At 34.9% G+C, this 18,537-nt stretch overlaps 1 protein-coding gene across 1 annotated transcript; it reads right to left on the bottom strand.

The window, feature by feature from the left end:
- Positions 1-6,553: 6,553 nt before the first annotated feature.
- Ptp69d (Protein tyrosine phosphatase 69D) lies at positions 6,554-17,665 on the bottom strand. Its single transcript, XM_083052413.1, has 11 exons — positions 17,095-17,665; positions 14,093-14,404; positions 13,295-13,882; positions 12,656-12,949; positions 12,312-12,571; positions 11,342-12,149; positions 11,019-11,265; positions 9,613-10,624; positions 9,046-9,333; positions 8,079-8,507; positions 6,554-7,871 (listed from the first exon to the last, which is right to left on the bottom strand). The coding sequence occupies exons 1-11, from the start codon at positions 17,210-17,212 to the stop codon at positions 7,791-7,793; spliced, it is 4,437 nt and encodes a 1,478-aa protein (XP_082908539.1). The 5' UTR covers positions 17,213-17,665; the 3' UTR covers positions 6,554-7,790.
- Between the last annotated feature and the right edge of the window lie 872 nt (positions 17,666-18,537).

The following is an 18,537-nucleotide window of genomic DNA, read 5'->3' as shown; positions in this document are numbered from 1 at the left end:
TGAAATAAAATAGATGAATTGAAACAAGGATTAAAGAAAATTTATATTTCTGCGAAATATACTTAATCTTTAATTATTTGTATTTCTTTAGTGCATATATCTTGATTTGTCTGTGTGCTCAGATATTATTAAAAAAATATTCTACATATATTTCATTGATTAGTTTTAGATAAATTAATTTAATAATGATAATACTGTGTGTGACACAAATAACTTAGTTCCTTATTTTGTCTGATTTTATTATTAAAAATATAGTGCATTAGAATATTTGAGTTTCTTATGTAATCTTTCGAAATTCCTGGAAATATCGTGAGGATAACTGCGATCCACCTAAATAAAGAGTACTTGTACATGCAGCATTTTACTGCAGTCAGTGAACCGTTGCTTAATTATTGCTAACGATACATATGACCGTTATAGGGTCATTTGTCTCCACTCGAATAGAATATTATATTTTATACGATACATTTTTCACAAAAAATTATAATAATTATAATTATTATCTATTTAATTATAATTATTATTTATTCTATAAAAAGTTAATTATTAAAAAAATTTAACAAAAAACATTAAATATAAAGAAAAACAATTTTTAACTTTTTACTAGTTTATAATACATGTTATTTTTCTTAAATTTTTCATATATGTAAAATTGCTATTTACAAAAAATAATATTATGCGATTGTATTTGTAATTTTTACCATATTTTATATTAACTTAAAAAATTTTTTTTTATTAATTCTGTAACTTATTTTAAGATAATTAAAATTAAATAATATAAAAGTAAGATTCTCTCCTTTTTATCGAATTTAAGATGATATCTCTTGTCACGTGTTTCTCTGGATATTAAATACAAAAAAGTATACAAAAAAAATGTAATTAAGAAAAGAAGCGAGAGGTAGTGTACGGTTCATTATTGTGTCATGTATTTCCTTTCACATCGAGTGCACTGTTACCGATATCGCTTTACAATTTTTCATACAAAAGGATGATTCGATGATGAACACCGTCGCGAGTTTTACTCTTCGAGAGAGCGAGTCTCGACAGCGAAAATCTTGCGATTGTGCGTATATATTCGGGCGCCTTTCGATCTCATTATTAATCTCGAACGCGCTTATTAATTACTCGATCGCTCACTTGATCAGTACACTTAATATCTCACAGATATATATAGATCTTTCAACATGATCCACCTTGCTTTTCCTCCTTTGTATGTGAATATCATACAAAATCTAAGACTATATATGCAAATGTCTCTTATAATTATATCTTGTTATTATGTACGAACTGTAATTGTTAATGTATAATACGCGGCGGTATTTCCTGTGTGCTATCTTAATCATTAAGTTAATTTACAAAATTCGAGCCTATCAATATATAGTCGACGAAGACGGCGGTGACTTTTACATCCCTCGCAAAAAAATTGCGAGAGCCCAAATGTCAAATGAATTTCGCTTGAATTTTATTTCTATATTTATACAAAAAAAAAAAAGATAGAGAAAAAATGCAATTGTGATCTTCTCACGCTCTTCTCTCACACAACATCGGTGCAAAACTTAAATCTATAATTAGGATATGAATTGTATTGCAACTCGATGTGCACCGTTGCTTCTCGGAACGAACTTAGCGTCGATGTGACATCTTTCAACATCGTTCTTTTAGTACATTAAATGGTTTAATTTTTTTTTGCATTTAACCGCCGTCTTCTTTGATCATTACGGATCTCTTAAACACATAACACACGTCACGCACACGTCCTCACATCAGGGTACTCTCCTCTGTCATTCGCGCAACACGTTCCAGCCGATTACGTGATGATGCGTGTGCACTTCTAATATACACCTTGAGTTATCACTTACAAGAAAGTATCTCGAATCTCGAGAAAAATAGTGAAATATTAATTATTTAATCTGAGTTTCTTACTTATAATTTTCTTCGAGAAATGTTTTTCATAATTTTCTTTAAAAAAAAAATTAATTTAAGCTACATATTGGATTGCGATAATCATTACAATTAATTATGTTTTCTAAGATGAGAAATAAATAGGTAGTCAAGATAGAGTTAATGTGTAATTATTTTTTAAATAATTTATATATTATTTTACGATTTGCGATTCGAGATATTCTTGTGTTAGTCAAAATGTGATAGTAGTAAAAGGCGAGAAGAAGCATCATTTTATACGTTATTCATATTATAATTTTATCTGCAAAGAAATAAAATTATTACGCATAGAGAGACGCATATTAGATTTCTATTACACAAATAATTGTTTTTTTTTCATTGCGTCATATTTATTCACACAAGAGAAGTTTTGAAATTAATGAATCTTTTATTTTAAAGATGTACAGTATATATATCGTTTATGTGACAATAGATTGGGATCACTAGCGATACAAAAGTGTCTCATAGATTTGCTTATCTTTTCAGCTGTCTCATAAATTACATTGGCGACTTATCGAGAGCAAAGAAAAAGCAAAAAATGATTTATTAAAAAATCCTGTAGACTCTCTTATGACGGACTTCTTCCATTTAAATATAATAATTTCTGAATGAGTTATAATAAAAATAAAAATTTATATATATATTTTTTTATTTTATCTGTTGGAAAGTAATCTTAAGATTATTGAGATTTTTGTGGATTTAATTAAAATGATATTACAAAAACGATGATACATAACAAAAATACATTGTCATGTATTTAAAAATTATCTAAATAATATCGCGTTAATGTCATTTTAATCGTGTAAAAATTATTCTATTAAAATTACTCTAAACAAGATAAGAAAAAAATATACAAATTGCAATTTAATTCTTGCAGAGATAAATTGATTGCCAGAATAATAGATCTTGAGTTTGCTCGAGACAGAAGGATCATAGAGAGACATTTTTGTCATATGAGATAAAAATCTCTTGTTACATAAGCGGCATTTTTAATCTGTAATATTTTGTTAGAAAGAGTGTTATCTTTGAAATTTATTTTACTAAAATAAAAAATTAGGCCATGTGTGTGTGTGTATATATCATTAAAGTATACAATTTTAAAGAGGAATTTTTATAATTACAACAAATTAAAATAAAGCAAATTATGCGAATATCGTTAAAATGATGCGAAAGTCATTCATTCTTCCCCCTTATTTTTCTCTCGCATTCATAGGCCTCGGATTGTTAACACAATCTTTCACGCATGCGATATCAGTGAGAACTTTACAGTATCAAGTTTATTAATTATAATCAGTTTGCAAATAGCTGAGCATATTATCCTCATATCGAACCTCATCGCAATTGTGAATAACTCGACCCTTCCTGGCCACAGCGGGATTCGGTGAACCACGAAAGTGAACAAACCGTCGCCTTTTCTTTAGATGATCAGTTTCGTTATGTCTTTGTCTTTTGAATGTAAAAATCGTAAATGTAAAAATAGAGTTACATTTGTGCGGCAACAGTGAGATTTATCGGACCCCTCGCTAAAATTGATGACCAGGAAAAGTCGACGTCGTTCATTCGATTTATCAAAAGGAATTATTGCCATGTTCTAATTAATGGCAACCGCGATTAATATGTATTTCAATGTGTAGTCAAATCTTACTTCTTACAAATATTTTCCATTCATTTTTTTTTGCAAATTTATGTTAGTTCGACGGGACATTAGTTCCGTTATACTATATAGGCAATAAAAGAATATTATTCTCATTATGCTACAATCGACAAACATCATTATTTACGAGTCTCATATCATGTTCTACCTTGGAATTGTGTCGCGAATTCGAGAAGAAATATTATTTCCAATACGAAACAAAAGTTATGAAATAATTCCTTATAGATTATTTCTTTTTCACATCAAGAATTTTATTCTTGATATGAAATAATTCATACAAAATTTACATGTAAAATTACAATTTGTTAAATTGCATAAAATGTGATTTTATAAAAAATAAAACAAAAAAATTAGAATATAATTAATTAACAAGAGCTCATTAGACAAATTAAATTTCTCGGAGTTCTTCAGAGATTGTATAAGAATTTATTATGAGATATTTTAGAATTTTTATTATGGAAAGATTGTATATAATTTCGTTAGAGAATAAAATAATTAAAACAGAAAAAAATAAAAAAATTTTAATGTTTAAATAATTTTTGAATTAAAAAAGAGAGAGATCAGTTTCGTAACTTCACAGATCGATCTATGATCACTCTTGTTTATTCGTTTATTTTTCTGTTGTGTGCGATCTGACGATCTGACGTTAAAAAACGAATACGAATCTCCTTTGCACCTAGCGTTGCCCACATTTACAATATGTCCCATATCATTCATTAATACAAATTTAACTCTACGCTTAACTAATACTTTTTTTGCCGATCTATTTAAATAGTAGTACGTCGGCTGGATCTTGTGTCTCGAAAAGATCTCTGGCGGAATGGTCTTTCTCGCTTATTTCTAGATTGAAATTAAAACGACTATACGAGAATGTCAGTAATGTTCGATATATAGAAGAGATACGCTTCAGAATCGAACCAAACAAAATTCTCGTGGCAAAACATACATATTTCACAATGGATTGCAAAAACCATTACATGTATTACCAGCACAGAGTTCTGTTTCTTAAGAATCGTCTACTCTTATACGATCGCATCTTGTCAATTAGGCATTCGGAAGTTGAACCGCGTGAGGGATAACTACGAAACTACGGTTTAATCGCAAGTCGAGGTTCTTCCGTCCGCGTGACGTGTATTGCAACACTATATTATATAAAAACAAAATGTAGTGTAATAAAAAATAAAATACTACATGGAAGGTACGTCTCTGTAATATGCTGCAGATAATAGGAAGCTATGATTAATGAGTCATGTAAATAAATGTGTAGTAAATTTATCGAAAAAAATCATCAAAAGATATTTTAGAATTTATAAAATTTAATATGTATTATAATTACTATTAATAATTTTACTCATATATAAATTATTCACATAGTCGTATCAAAGTATTTTGTTAGTAAAAAAGAAATTATATCAAATTTGTTTCTATGAAAACATGTGCGTATTTTTAAGAAAAGAGAACACTTATTATATACAATTATGGAGTACTATTTATAAGTATTTGCCTCACTTTTATTCACATGGCTCTTGATTTTTGCAAGCATAGTTTGTCGCTGCTGTTCGTGAGCTTAACTGAAGAAGTACAGAACAGTTATATCGGTTATTTATTAACTAAAAATGAGATGAAACGTCGCGTGACCCTGCAGAGAACGCACGTTTATAACAACGGGGTGTATCGAGGAGGGGGAGAGGGGGCATGAAACAAGTATTGTCACACCATTCATCGATACAAATAGCAACAGCGATAGGCGATAGTAACAATGTATATATATATATATAATATATATGTATATATATATTTATAAATACAGGCAGCGAATATCCTAACTCTTTAGAGGCTCTCTATCAACTACAACATAACCGAAGCGAGTTCTTTATGCGGTAACGACTAAAATCAGTCGCGTAAAATAAAACGGGACACCCAGCGCATTTAACGTTAAAATGAATCCTCCAAAGTGAGTCGAGAAATAATGTCAAAGTCAAATTTGTAAATTCTTTTTTCCCGAAATTTTAGAGTTTCGTAAAAAAGTGTATAAATTATTTTTTTTATTATAAAATTATAAAAGAAATAAAATCTTATTTAATGTGTTAAAATAATTATAAAAAAGTATATACATAAATACAGGTATATAAAACTTTGTTTGCACTTTATTTTAGTTTTAGTTGAGTGCCAATTTCATTTTTCCTTCCTTGGAAAATTTTGGGGAAAGAGATTATAATTCGTGTAATTATTTAACTAGAATTATTATTTTTTAATGATGGTTTTTTTTCATTTTTTAAATTTAAATTTATTATTACTTAACTATTTTACGTAATTATTTTATTCTCCATATGTAATTGTTGAAATGTGATTTCAATTTCGAGATGAATCTATAGAGACTTGTAACATTTCGTGTCACTTATCGGAGAGCGTCCGATTAAAATGGAATGATGAAATTGACATCTGCGAAAAAGGAAAGAGAAAAAGGAAATAATCGGACGACGCGATGCGAATCGTAATTAACATGATTGTCTCCTGCTTCTTGCAAAAGGCTATGGCTTGACAAACGCACGTGCTGGAGTTTAAACTTGACTAGAACTGAACGAACGTGCGAAGGAATTAAACGTATAATTCTATCCTTCACTGCTTTTAATCTAAAATTTCATTTCTTTTTTTCCCTCGACATTTTTATACCGACATCGCCAATTTTTCCGCCGTCGTCTCTTCTCGCAGGGCCGGGCGGTTCGCGAACATTTCGCAAATTATCGAATATATATCGATCAAATATCGTTCCTTATGCTAAAACAAATTTTTAAATACCTTTAAGTATGGTGAATCACTCTTGTATCTCGTTTTTAAAATATATCTTACGGAATATTTTATAATTTGTATTTTGCGTTTAGGATAAAACTTTACGATATACTTTGCTCAGCCCTTGTGTCTCGTCACGCGCGAAATAAAGCATATCACATATATCTATATATGTAATAAATATAATTTTCCCCCAAGTATACAAAAAATAAAAAGAAAAAAAAAAGAATATCTTTGTCATCCACTCCCGCCCCTTTATATAGTCACAATATTATGATTCACAACGAAGTCTCGAATGTTGTGCAAACGAGGTACGTGCCTTAAACGCGCCGTATTTCGAACTGATTGTGAGTAAGACTATCAGTCTTTCCTTTTAGAAGAGAAATCAGCACACACGTGATACGCGTAATGCATACACAATAATAATGCATACATCGTCGAAGAACATATAAACGCAACACGCGTAATCTTACTAATATTATTCATTATGACAGATCATGAAATAGTGATATCTCTCGTGTCATTGCAGGAAACATTTCTTCTCGAAATGGTGAACAAAGATAATTGTTTTTTACTTTAAAGGAGAATGTTCTGTAGTAGACGCAGGGATAAAACGTGCATTAATGAAAATCTCGAAGTTTTAGAGATCGATTCTCGGATTGCGCGATTAATCGCGGCATCGGGGGCTTCTCATCGTTTCGCTTCAATTCAAGCTTCTAGCTCTAGCGTTATACATCTATCAGAAGAATGTATATGCGTAGACATACCTATATACTCGTTCGTATTTGTGCCAATCCCTCGCTGTACAATCATACTGACAGTTCCGATGAGAGAACGTCGGGTCACGAATTCATTTCAAAACTTCGACGCACTGTAAATACGTTATGCTCTGGTTGAATTATTAGACTATCGATAAAAATAAGCTTCTGTAACGGTTTCGTGATGTCGACACGCACTGCACTTTGCGATTTTCTCACAGACGTCATCGAAAATCCACGTATATAGATAAGACGGACGATGAAACGATTTCCAGTTAATCTCCGCTTGATGCTTCTCTTCCAACTTCTCTCTTCTGAAGTTAACTTATGATATCAGCATACGTAAAATCTGCTGATATTATTATGTACAAGTAGTCTTCAGATTCGTATGCGAATCCGCGTTGTGCGTCGTACTTAGCCTGTTTTAATGGCGATGATAAAGATGATGAGGATAATGATGATAATGATGTCAATAAGGATTCTTCTTCCATCGCGTACTTATTCATCTTTGGTTGGGGCGACGTACGTTTGTTCGAATGTGCGTGGATTCTCGGACATTCGTCACAGAACTCGTCCTCACGCACATGAGCGCCCAAAACAGAGTATTTAGAACAATCTAATCTTGCTTACGCTTACGTTTCCAAACATTATGACACAGATTCGTCATCGGCCAAATTATGAAGATCCGAATAATTCACGATGGCGCGATGAAGAAACTCGTATTGCGCCTGTAACACGTATGTGTAAATAATAAATATTACGTAATAGAAATAGAATTATAATATATAAGATATTTAGTTACAATCATCCTCAGATCTGTAATCTGATCGCATCATCAGTGAATGAATAACAAAGATTCTCTGTTGGATTCTTCTTTAGATATACATATTTCTTAAGTATGTAAGAGAAAGAAATCATCATATCGAGTTACTTACGAAGGTGCTGATCATGCCGTGTCGCTGAGAGCGCAGTTTCTTCGTCGTCGTGAAGATATCCACGCGCTTCTCGGTGCGCAACTGCTGGACCAGAATACTGAGCGCAACGAACATGGAACTCCGGTCAGATCCGTAGCTGCAGTGAACTACCAATGAACCGCTGGTCTCAGTGTCATTCGTCAACGTTTGATCCACCAGCTCGATGAGACCGCGCGTTACTTCAGGTACTTCGCCCTCCACCGTCGGCCAGCCGTGATACTGATACTGCTTCACGATCCCGTTCTCGTCAGTCTTAGTGTTTACAATGTTAAACTCGCGACGCGTGTAATACGGACAGCTCTCGCTGTGTATGTAATGGACTTTTATGTGATCGTAGTTAGTCTCGTCGTCCGGCCAATAGCGCGGACATTTTCGTGGGCCTTCGTTTAACTGGAAAAGATATTAGTTGTCTTATTTGTATCCTATATCACTTAACGATGATGTGATCTTATAATCTTTAATTTGAAATCTAATTCTTTTTTCTAGGAAAATGTATATATTTGATATATTATTAAGATCGGGGACTCTGATGCCTCTTTCACCCGATTGTGTAAAATTTTATATTTTTTATATCCTTATAATAATATTAATAATAAAATTAATAATATTCAAGATATCTTAATTTTAATAAAAATTAATCGCTTACTCAAGAATCATTTACTGCATCAATTACTTATAGATATTTCATTCAGTGCAATTAACAAAAAATTTTTATTACAAACAAATTTTATAGAGAAAAGATCATGCATTAATTTCTTAAACATTTTTTGTATGAAATTGCGTACCAAATATATCATATTAACGCAATATATATTCATACATTTATATAACTTCTATCTAAAGATTTGGCAAATCTAAGAGTGCGACTTCTTGTTAAATACGACAAAAAAATGAAGAGAAAAATAAAAAGCGTATAATATAAACTTACATCAGATAACATGACTATTGTGGAAATGCACTGCTCCGAGATCATTCGCCAGAAATCTGCTACAGTGCTTTCTAGTGGATCCTGCGTAATGACAAACGACTCGGAATTATCGTAACCTTCGATGAACGATGCGTTAATGTACGTCGAATGTTCCCTGCCCGGGACTGGGGTGAGAATCACGCGATTTCTATCGTACGGTATCACCAGTTCGCTTCTGTTCTTCGATCTATTCTCCTCTCCGCCGCCGACAGAGAAAGACTTACGATCTTCCAATACGGAACTGATTTTCTGCAAATAATAATTGTGTTATATTATGTAATATGAGAAAAAATAATTTCTTAATTGTATATAGAGAATATTTAAAACTAAAGCAGCATTGAATATTTTATATCGGTGTCTATATATTTTGCATCGAATATTCTATATATTTTATATATTTATATAGTCTATTCTATGTTTGATTGAATATTGATTATATTCTTTTGATGTATGAGATCAGAATCATGTTTTTGTAACAGGTTGTTTTTTAGTCCGTCCAATTTAAATTTGGTATGTATCGTAACTTACATCGTATTCCTCCTCCATTTTACACTTCTCCTTGCCGTTGTCTCGCTGCCTGAGTTTGGCGACCGTGGCCTTGAGCTGCGAGGCCGGGATTTCCGTATCACCGTACTGCGCCATTTCCATGAGCGCGCGATAGATGAAGATGTACTGCTTGAGAGATTGCACGAGAAAGTTGCGCTGGTGCCGCAGATCGCACACGGTGTTGAAGATGGACACCTGGTTTTCCTCGGCCAATTGCTGCAACAGAGAATCCAACGCCACGAGGGTGCCGGTGCGACCCACACCGGCGCTGCAGTGCACCAGGATCGGTCCTTTCTCGAGCGAGTACGCCTCGTTGACGCGCTTGATGAAGCGCAGGATCGCATGCGGATGCTCGGGCGCGACGAAGTCCTTCCACACGAGGAAGTGATACTGCACGATCGCGCGGGCATCGCGCTCGCCTAACCGCGTCATCTTCAGCTCGCGCACCACGTAGTCCGAATAAGCGCGCTCCTTGACGTGCTCCACCGTGATGTCGCCAAAGTTCTTGGTTTCCCGCTTGTCCGGCCAATACTTGGCGCATTTCGTCTTCGAGTACTCCTCGAGATTCGTCAGCATGAGTATCAGTTCGAGATGCTGCTCCCAGATCATGCGCCAGTAATCGCACACGGTGTTCTCCATCGGGCCCTGGGCGCAGATGAATTTCTTGCGCTCCTTGTAACCGAGCACAAAGTTGGCGTTGATGTAATCGGAGCCGCAGATACCGTCCATCTGCGCCAGACGCACCCTCGTCTGATCATAACATTTGATGTCCGGATAACGATTCTTGTAGAGATTCTCCTGCGCCTCGGATGCGCGCGTCGTTCGGTCCGTAAATCGGTCCGGCAACAGTTCGAATTCGTGCTGGAAACCGTAGTCCGAGTCTCGATGACGTTCCAAATATGCCTGCAACAACTCGCTCTTGGGTACCGGCGGCATATCCGGCGGACTCGCTGCCACAAGCTGATGCCTGCTTCGCAGACTTCTGCAGAAATGCCTATAGGAAAAAGGCATTCATTAGATGTATATTACTGCAGTTTCTTGGAAAGTATTTGACAATGTTAATAATTCCTAAAAGATGAATAATTTTGTAATAACTTATTATATCATTTTATATTATGTATTAGATCTTTCTATATTTTATTTCAGTTTTCATCTAAAAAAAAAGATTTCAAGATATAATCAAACAAAAAACATCTACTATAAAAGTACAATCTATTATAATTAAATATAATAATTAATAATAATTATTATTATCTAATAATTATTAAAATAACCTATAAATTATATTGTAAAAATTTGATAAAATAAGATGCATTGCATAATTTTTGTTCATCTTCTAAGGTAAAAGCTTCTGATTGAGAAAAGTTTTCTTTTTTATTAGCACTCACCTAAAACTATTGCGCAGATTTATAACCTCCTCCCTCTCTTGTGGACGTTTTGTAAATTTATATAATATGCAAAGTGCGATACACAGAATCATGACGGTCAAGAGAAGAGCGACGAAGAGTTGTATTATCATTTCGTTGATAGCAGTCCCTTCCGCAGCTGTTACGCTGAGAGGATCCACTCCACCATAGAGAGGATTGAAATAATTGCTGTAAGCCGGTAGAAGTTGATCCCTCTGATCATCGTACACTGTAAAAATATCATCAAATGCATTATCAAATTCGTAACGATTTTACGATAAGTAATTCGAATCGACGATACGCACCGATAACTTCGATGAAACCGGTGTAATTCGACGTTTCGTCGAGAAAACCATCGTGAGGCGACAATATGCTGGCTTCCCCATTGGATCCGTCCATAGATGCCTGCTTTTGAACGGGCGAGTCCTCTCGTTTCCGTCTCTCCGCTTTTTCGGTTGCATTAACAACCACCGGGATTGCCGTAGTTACGTCTATTTTCGCGGTAGTGCCGATCGTAGTCGTCGCAGACGCGGTGGACGAGCTGGCAATCACAGTTCCGCTACTGGTACTGCTCGCAGTTGTCGTCGGCGATGATGTAGTCGTTGTAGGGATGCTGGTAGTGCTGCTGTTCGCGTTGGTCGGGACGGTAGTAGATGGGATTTCCGGAACAAAGTGCAACGACGGCGCCGGTTTGGGTCGCAGACCGACGCATTTATCGCACATTGCGCCGCCAAAAGACGACTCGCCGTCGCCGAGGAAGATCTCGCTCGACAACCGTTCGCTTTCGAACGTCTCGACGATGTAAGCACCGCCGATCGGCGAACTGTGCACGTACTGGTAAGAGTACACCGCGATCTCTTCGGGCGGCGGTAGATCGCGGACCGTTTTCTGCGGCGACAGCTTCACCATGTAGATGCGGTAGCAGCAGATAGGGCCATTCCGTTCGGAGATGCGCGGTAGATAGAGTTTGAACAACTGTCGACCCTGACTCTCGATCTTCCGCCAGGAGCGCAAGTTCATGTTGTCGCGATCCGGAACCGTGACTGGTGTCGTGCAATTTCCCATAGCATCCTTGCCGGGAGTGCGAGATCTGGTCACTCCGTGTACCCGAACCTTCAATCGTTTATTATTAAAAACTTGAATATTTTATTTTTAAAAAAATTAATTATAAATTGAATTAAATATTAGTAAGTAAAGGCTTTCTTAAGTTAAATTAAAAATAGGGAAAATTAATTAAAATCAGATAATAATAGATTATAATATTAGATTATATACCGTATAATTTGTATTGGGAGGTATCGGATTGTATCGCGTGTTGTTCTTGTTGTAGACGCTCCAACTGGGTGGTTCAAAGATATTGATGTCAAGACGTCCCATGTCGTTTTTGAATTTCGCTACGCCGTTCAATTGTATGTTGTAACGCTGTATGATGCCGTTCGGCTTTTGCGGAGGTTTCCACGTAATGGACATGAAACTGGAGCTGCTTATATTGTCATAGCGGCAAATAACGATGAGATCTATCGGAGGACTGGCCACTATGGAAGAACAAGGAATGTGAGATTTGGACGACTTTTTATCGCACTTAGCTTAAAATATATATTTTTTTTGCGCCGACATACTTCCATCCAGCGTAGTGCCATTTACTTCGGTACTCCAATTACCGCATTGCTTCGTGTACTCGCTGCAGGCGGCTATCTTGAATTTATACGTGGTCGCCGGATCGAGATCCATGAACATGTACACGGCAAGCGAGTCAGCAGGATATATCGCTTCTCTCTTCTGCTCGGCGTGAATCGCCATCAGATTATAATAATGCACGTGTTCCTTCAAATCCGTCAGCGGTACAGTCCAACGTATCGTAATCGAATTCTCTGTCACGCCGTTCACGGACACTTTCGGCACAAACACTGGGTCTGTAATACATTTTTGAAATGTCACATTAAATAAAATAATATAAAATTATATTTTCGAAAAAGAGCTATTTAGTTATATATCATTTCTTGTCATACATTTGTCAAATTAGAAAGATAATCATAATTATAATAAATATAATAAATATTATTTTTTAATCATATATATTAATGATCCTAGCAGTATTATTTCAATTATTATTAATTAAGGATTAAAGAAATGATTAAATTTAAATTAAAATTCGAATTAAAATCTAAATTAAAATTAGCTCGCTAAGCTGAGCTTCGATATAAATACTGAATAATAGACTGAGAGAGAAGAAATTCGCTTGTTTCTTATTAAAGTACCTTTCTCGAGCGTAGTGATCCATCGCGGATCCAATTGCATGTACGATGTACCCACCGCGTTGGTAGCACTGATGCCGATTCGATACGCGGTGCCGCTCTCGAATCCCTTGAGAACGTAACTGGAATTACCACCGCCGATCTGCTCGGCATAGTACTGCCGTTGATCCGTGCCGTTCTTCATATGCTGAATAAAGTATTTCTTGATCGGCTCGTTGCCGTCGTTGACGGTCCAATTTAAATATATATTCCTGGCGCCGACAGCTTTCATGAAATCTATGCTGACTTTGGGGACGTCGATGACGAACAAGTGCGCCGTGGCGCTAACTATCCCGTTGTAGTCGTTCGCCTGACACACGTACGTGCCATTGTCTTTACGCGCCAGACTCTTGAACTCCAGGATTAAGACGGCATAAGTCTCGTTTATCCACGTGACGGCAGTGATATCCTTCAAGTGCTCGCTGCTCTCTGAATCATTCCCTTTTAACCAAGTAAATTGAGATAATGGATAACCGTGTATGTGGCACGTCAAATTGGCCGCTTCCATTACTTTCGCTCTCACGTCCCCGCCGGATGTTATTTTGCCGGGTTCTGGAGAAGAAAGGATATATATATATTTTAACAGAGACTCCGTCGACGATGATTGTTTTATCGCGTTTTAGAACAATAAGAGTTTTACGCGCGAGTGAAATCCAAGAAATATATATATATACATATATATATATATCTATATATCTATATATCTTAAACGAGATAGAGAGAGAGATAAGATATTTAAATTAGCAGGTTCGTTATATATACCTATCACTCTGATATGAATGTTTTTCTCGAGCGATTCGCCGTCGACGGTTTGCGCGGAGCATTTGTAGTCGCCTGTGTCGTTTCTGCTGGCCTTCTTTATATCGAATCGTCCGGCGTGCTCGAGATCCTTGATGGTGGTGAGATTTCTGTCCTCGGTGCTCCACCAGACTTGACCCGGCACGTTGAGCTTGCATAATAGGGACGGTGTGCTACCCGCTTCTATGCCCTCGATATCCTGCGACGATTGGATCTCCAGCGTCGCTGTCCGCTTTTCGGTTTTCGTTTCCGCCGCTGTTTCCAGTTTACCTATATCTGTAAAAAAATATTAATATAATAAATATTATAATTAAATATTATAATTTATATTATTATAATATTTATAATATATTATTAATGTTATATATATTTATAATTTTATATATGTATATATATGTACACATACACATATTTATAATTATAATATTATTATAATATAATTTATTATAATTATAATTATAATTAAAATATAAAATATTATAATATAATAAATAATAAAAATATTATCCGTAAAAAATTATTGTTCCCCGTAGACGTGAAAGCAACATACTTATAATAAAACCAGCTTAGTTTGTGCAATATAAAAATTTATTTTCCGGAAACATATATATATATATATATATATATATATATAATATTTTATAGAATAATTTTATTAGAAAACGACGCAAAGAATTGTTTGTGCACATAATCGGATAAATCAATTATAATTTTGACTTAATTGTCAATTTCATGCATTTAAAGATTGATAGATCGGGCTTTAAATAGTGCACGATCGTGTTGTGTCAGATAGATAAATGTCAGTTAGCTGGAATTAATAAACCGGAATTAGGTTCTTCGCCGAAGCGTGAGGCGAGTTCTCCGTTTATGAGTTATTTGACTCATTGGACGAAACAATGATATAGTCACACTTTCTTCGTTTTAAAAAACGAGATAATCCATAACGATAATGAAATAGAAGATCCTTTCAACTGTTTTTTTTTTATGTTTTCTAATGAATACAGTAAATGATCTCTCAACTGTACGTTTGAATATTTAACAATTATTTTTATCTTGCTTTAAAGATATTTTTACTTTTCTTTTTGAAATATTTTGTGTTCTATTTTTAATATAATTTTTGATATAATTTTTGATATAATTTTTCTAATATAAAGACTATAATTTGGATTGTAATAACTTACTTAATTTCTTATTTGACCTCACAATCAGTTTCATTTGTGTGTTCTCATGTGTGTTAAACTTTTTTAAATTATCTTTATCTTTTAGAATGCAACTGATGAAATTAAATTCGTAGAATCTTTAAATCGCATATACTATTAAATATAGTCATATCAATAATAAATAATATAATAGCCCTAAAGTAAAATTCCATTCGTTAATCTTATTGATTTATAAATACAGAATATAGAATTTCTCTACACAAGCAAAATCTTTGTACTCCAATTTATTTCATATATTATATTTATATTATATTTATATTATATTATTATATATTCATATTCATATTATTTATTCCATATTATCATATAGTTCCCATACACGTGACTTTAACTATTACAAAATCTAATTAAAACAATTTTTTTAAATCTTATACATAATGATAATCAGAATAAAATTATATAACATACATAAAATATCTTTAAAGTAATAAATCCGAATAAATCTGATGATGAGGCGGTAATGGATTGGAACAGTCCGACGAACCGAGACGGATAAATGTCAACTTGGTAAAATTATCCATTTCGGAAACGATTGGCAGAAAAGTAGCAAAAGTACTGAATAAAAAATACTCAATGCTCTTTCTCTTTATTTCCTTCAGCAAAAGCGATTTGTGGAAAAACAATGGAAGCGAAGGAGCAGAGAAAGCGAGGGAGCTCCGCGATGACGTTTCTTGACAACCATCTGACAGATCGTCGACGCGAAGACATGCACATCGTCGAGTGGATCAATTGTAATTTCGGACGACCTGATTGTCAATTCTACGAAAAGCAAACCGCGAATGAATCAGGCGCTAAATAGCGATGAATATGTTCGGTTCTGTCGCCTAAATGTTAGCTAGAATTAATGAACTAGAACATTAATAAAATTATATATTACATTAATAATAGTTTAATATATGTATAATGGTGATTCTTTTGTTAATTTTAAATCTATTGTTTTTCTCGTGTTTTTTAAATTATTAAAAAATGATTCTAAAAAATGTAGCGCAAGCGAAATTTTAAGTATCTTTAAAATATTGACAAAGTCGTGTTTTTCGTCAATTGCAAATATAACTTTTAAACGGTGTAAATACAAAAAAAGAAATGGAAAATATTATAAACAATTATATGATTCTAAATCAAGGTTCTAAAACGATTTTAAGTCGAGATATCATTATATGTCAGCAATTTTTTATCTTAAAATTGGGTGACAGATATTCTTTTTCGAATTATAATTTCTTGGCTTTGATTACAGACAAAATTATTGTTATTACAAACAATTGAAAATACTATCATTTACTGTATTTAAAAGAGAGTATCAAGTTCATATAGCAGATACCAGCGCCAATCCGTTATCGAAATTCAATCCTAAACTCTTACCCCTTCACATACACATATTTTCCACCCCTTTTTTTTCTCCATCTTCTCCCGTTTTCTTTACAAAAATAAATAATCTAAAAATGGATATAAAACTGAATAAGCATTAAAATAGAAGATGTAACGGAGTGAAATCTCTTCGTCACACGGCTTGGAATCTTCGATTCGCTCACGAGACGAAGAAAATTCGTGCGTAGACGAGGATATGGAGTCTAGCCAAAACTCGAATATTCAAGCTACAACGCGAAAAAAAGCGACAAAAATTCCGAAAAAAAAAAAAAAAAAATACCCATCTCTAGGACGCGTCTAGCATTTTAGGGCGCCTGATCTCGCTCTCCCCCGCGCCCTTTCTTTTTCATTGTCAGATAAGACGTGGTCTGATGGACTCACCGGATTCGTCGAGGCCGGCCGCGCCGAGCACGAGGAGGCAGAGGAGCAGCGGCGCCAGCGAGCGCGCGTTCCGGGATAACATGGCGGTCGCGATAGCCGGTCGGACGGGTCTGCGCATCGGAGTCGAGTCTTCGAGTTGGCCTTTCCCGAGCCGGGGCCGGGGTCACCGGCCACCCCCTTCTTTCGCCGACCCTGCCCTCGTCGTCCTCTCGTCCTCCCTGTACGGCGATCCTCACCCTTCTCGGGAGCACCGTCTCTTCGATACCGCCCTCTCTCACAGGCCCATGATGCACAGCTCCGCGATGCGTGCGTTTTGTGTTCGGCGCGTTGATCGTCGCGGACGGCGGACCCTCGTTCGTTCGGCCCTCACTCGATCATTACTCGCGCACTCCGTGAGGATTTTGTCGCCGCGACGACGACGGGACAGACTTTGGGAGGAATGCGCTGCCGACCGGACGGATGAACGCTCGTTCACTCTCGCGCGAATTACCTCCTCGCCTCGTAACGTTCGGCAATGGTGCGTCGGAGAGACTGCGAGAGAAACCGAATCACGCGCAATGCGCCGATGATGACGCGGAAGGGGAGAGGGGAGATCTCTTTCGCCACTGTGCGCGACTGACAGCGCCATCTGGCGAACGTGACGCGGAACCGCTCGCCATCTGTCTTCAGCGTCGATAAATGCAAATTATTATTAAAAAATATATAATATAATTAATCAATAATATATAATAAAGTTATAATATAATTATATATATAATTATATATAATATAATTAATCAATAATATATAATAAAGTTATAATATAATTATATATATAATTATATATAATATAATTAATTAATAATATATAATATATTTAATTAATAATATATAATAAAGTTATAATATAATTATATATATAATTATATATAATATAGAATTACTTTAATTATATTATATTTTAAATTAATTATATATAATATAATTATATATAATATAGTTAATTAATGATATATAATAAAATTATAATATATAATATATAATTAAAATTTTTTCCTTCGTTTTCTCAAGTTTGTTTTAGGTTAATCAAAGCATGAAACTCACGCAAACGGAAAACTCGAGTAAAAAGGATTGGGTTACCTTAACGAATCGCTCGCAATCCTCTTCTAAAGTCGACATTTTGTCATGCTGTTTGATTCCTCTCAAAAATACTACGTCGGCCGATGCTTCCTCGCGCATTTGTTTATTCAGGAATACAAATTAATTAATTAATGCGACGCGATAATTAGCTTGTCACACGAATAAATCATACGAAATACACACGCGATCGTTTGTTGCAACGAGGTTTTTGCCGCTACATATTTCAAAATTTATCGTAAATTATAGTCATAGACGTAAAGGAAGAATATAGATAGCCTCTATTCAATCGATATAGTAAAATAGCTGAGCGACATCTGATTGTCC

The sequence above is a fragment of the Prenolepis imparis genome, unplaced genomic scaffold (genome assembly GCF_030444845.1).
Source record: "Prenolepis imparis isolate NDT839.2.m4 unplaced genomic scaffold, iyPreImpa1.0 SCAF_12, whole genome shotgun sequence".
Taxonomy (NCBI): Eukaryota; Metazoa; Arthropoda; class Insecta; order Hymenoptera; family Formicidae; genus Prenolepis; species Prenolepis imparis.
The sequence above is the reverse complement of the archived record's forward strand: the minus strand, read 5'-3'. Positions and strand labels throughout refer to the sequence as shown.

Coding starts and splice junctions, on each gene's coding strand:
- Ptp69d (XM_083052413.1), bottom strand. CDS start 17,212: ATGCGCAGACCCGTCCGACCGGCTATCGCGACCGCCATGTTATCCCGG. Junction 11,266..11,341: donor CGGTTTCATCGAAGTTATCG/GTGCGTATCGTC, acceptor ATATTTTTACAG/TGTACGATGATCAGAGGGAT. Junction 9,334..9,612: donor AAATGGAGGAGGAATACGAT/GTAAGTTACGAT, acceptor TATTATTTGCAG/AAAATCAGTTCCGTATTGGA.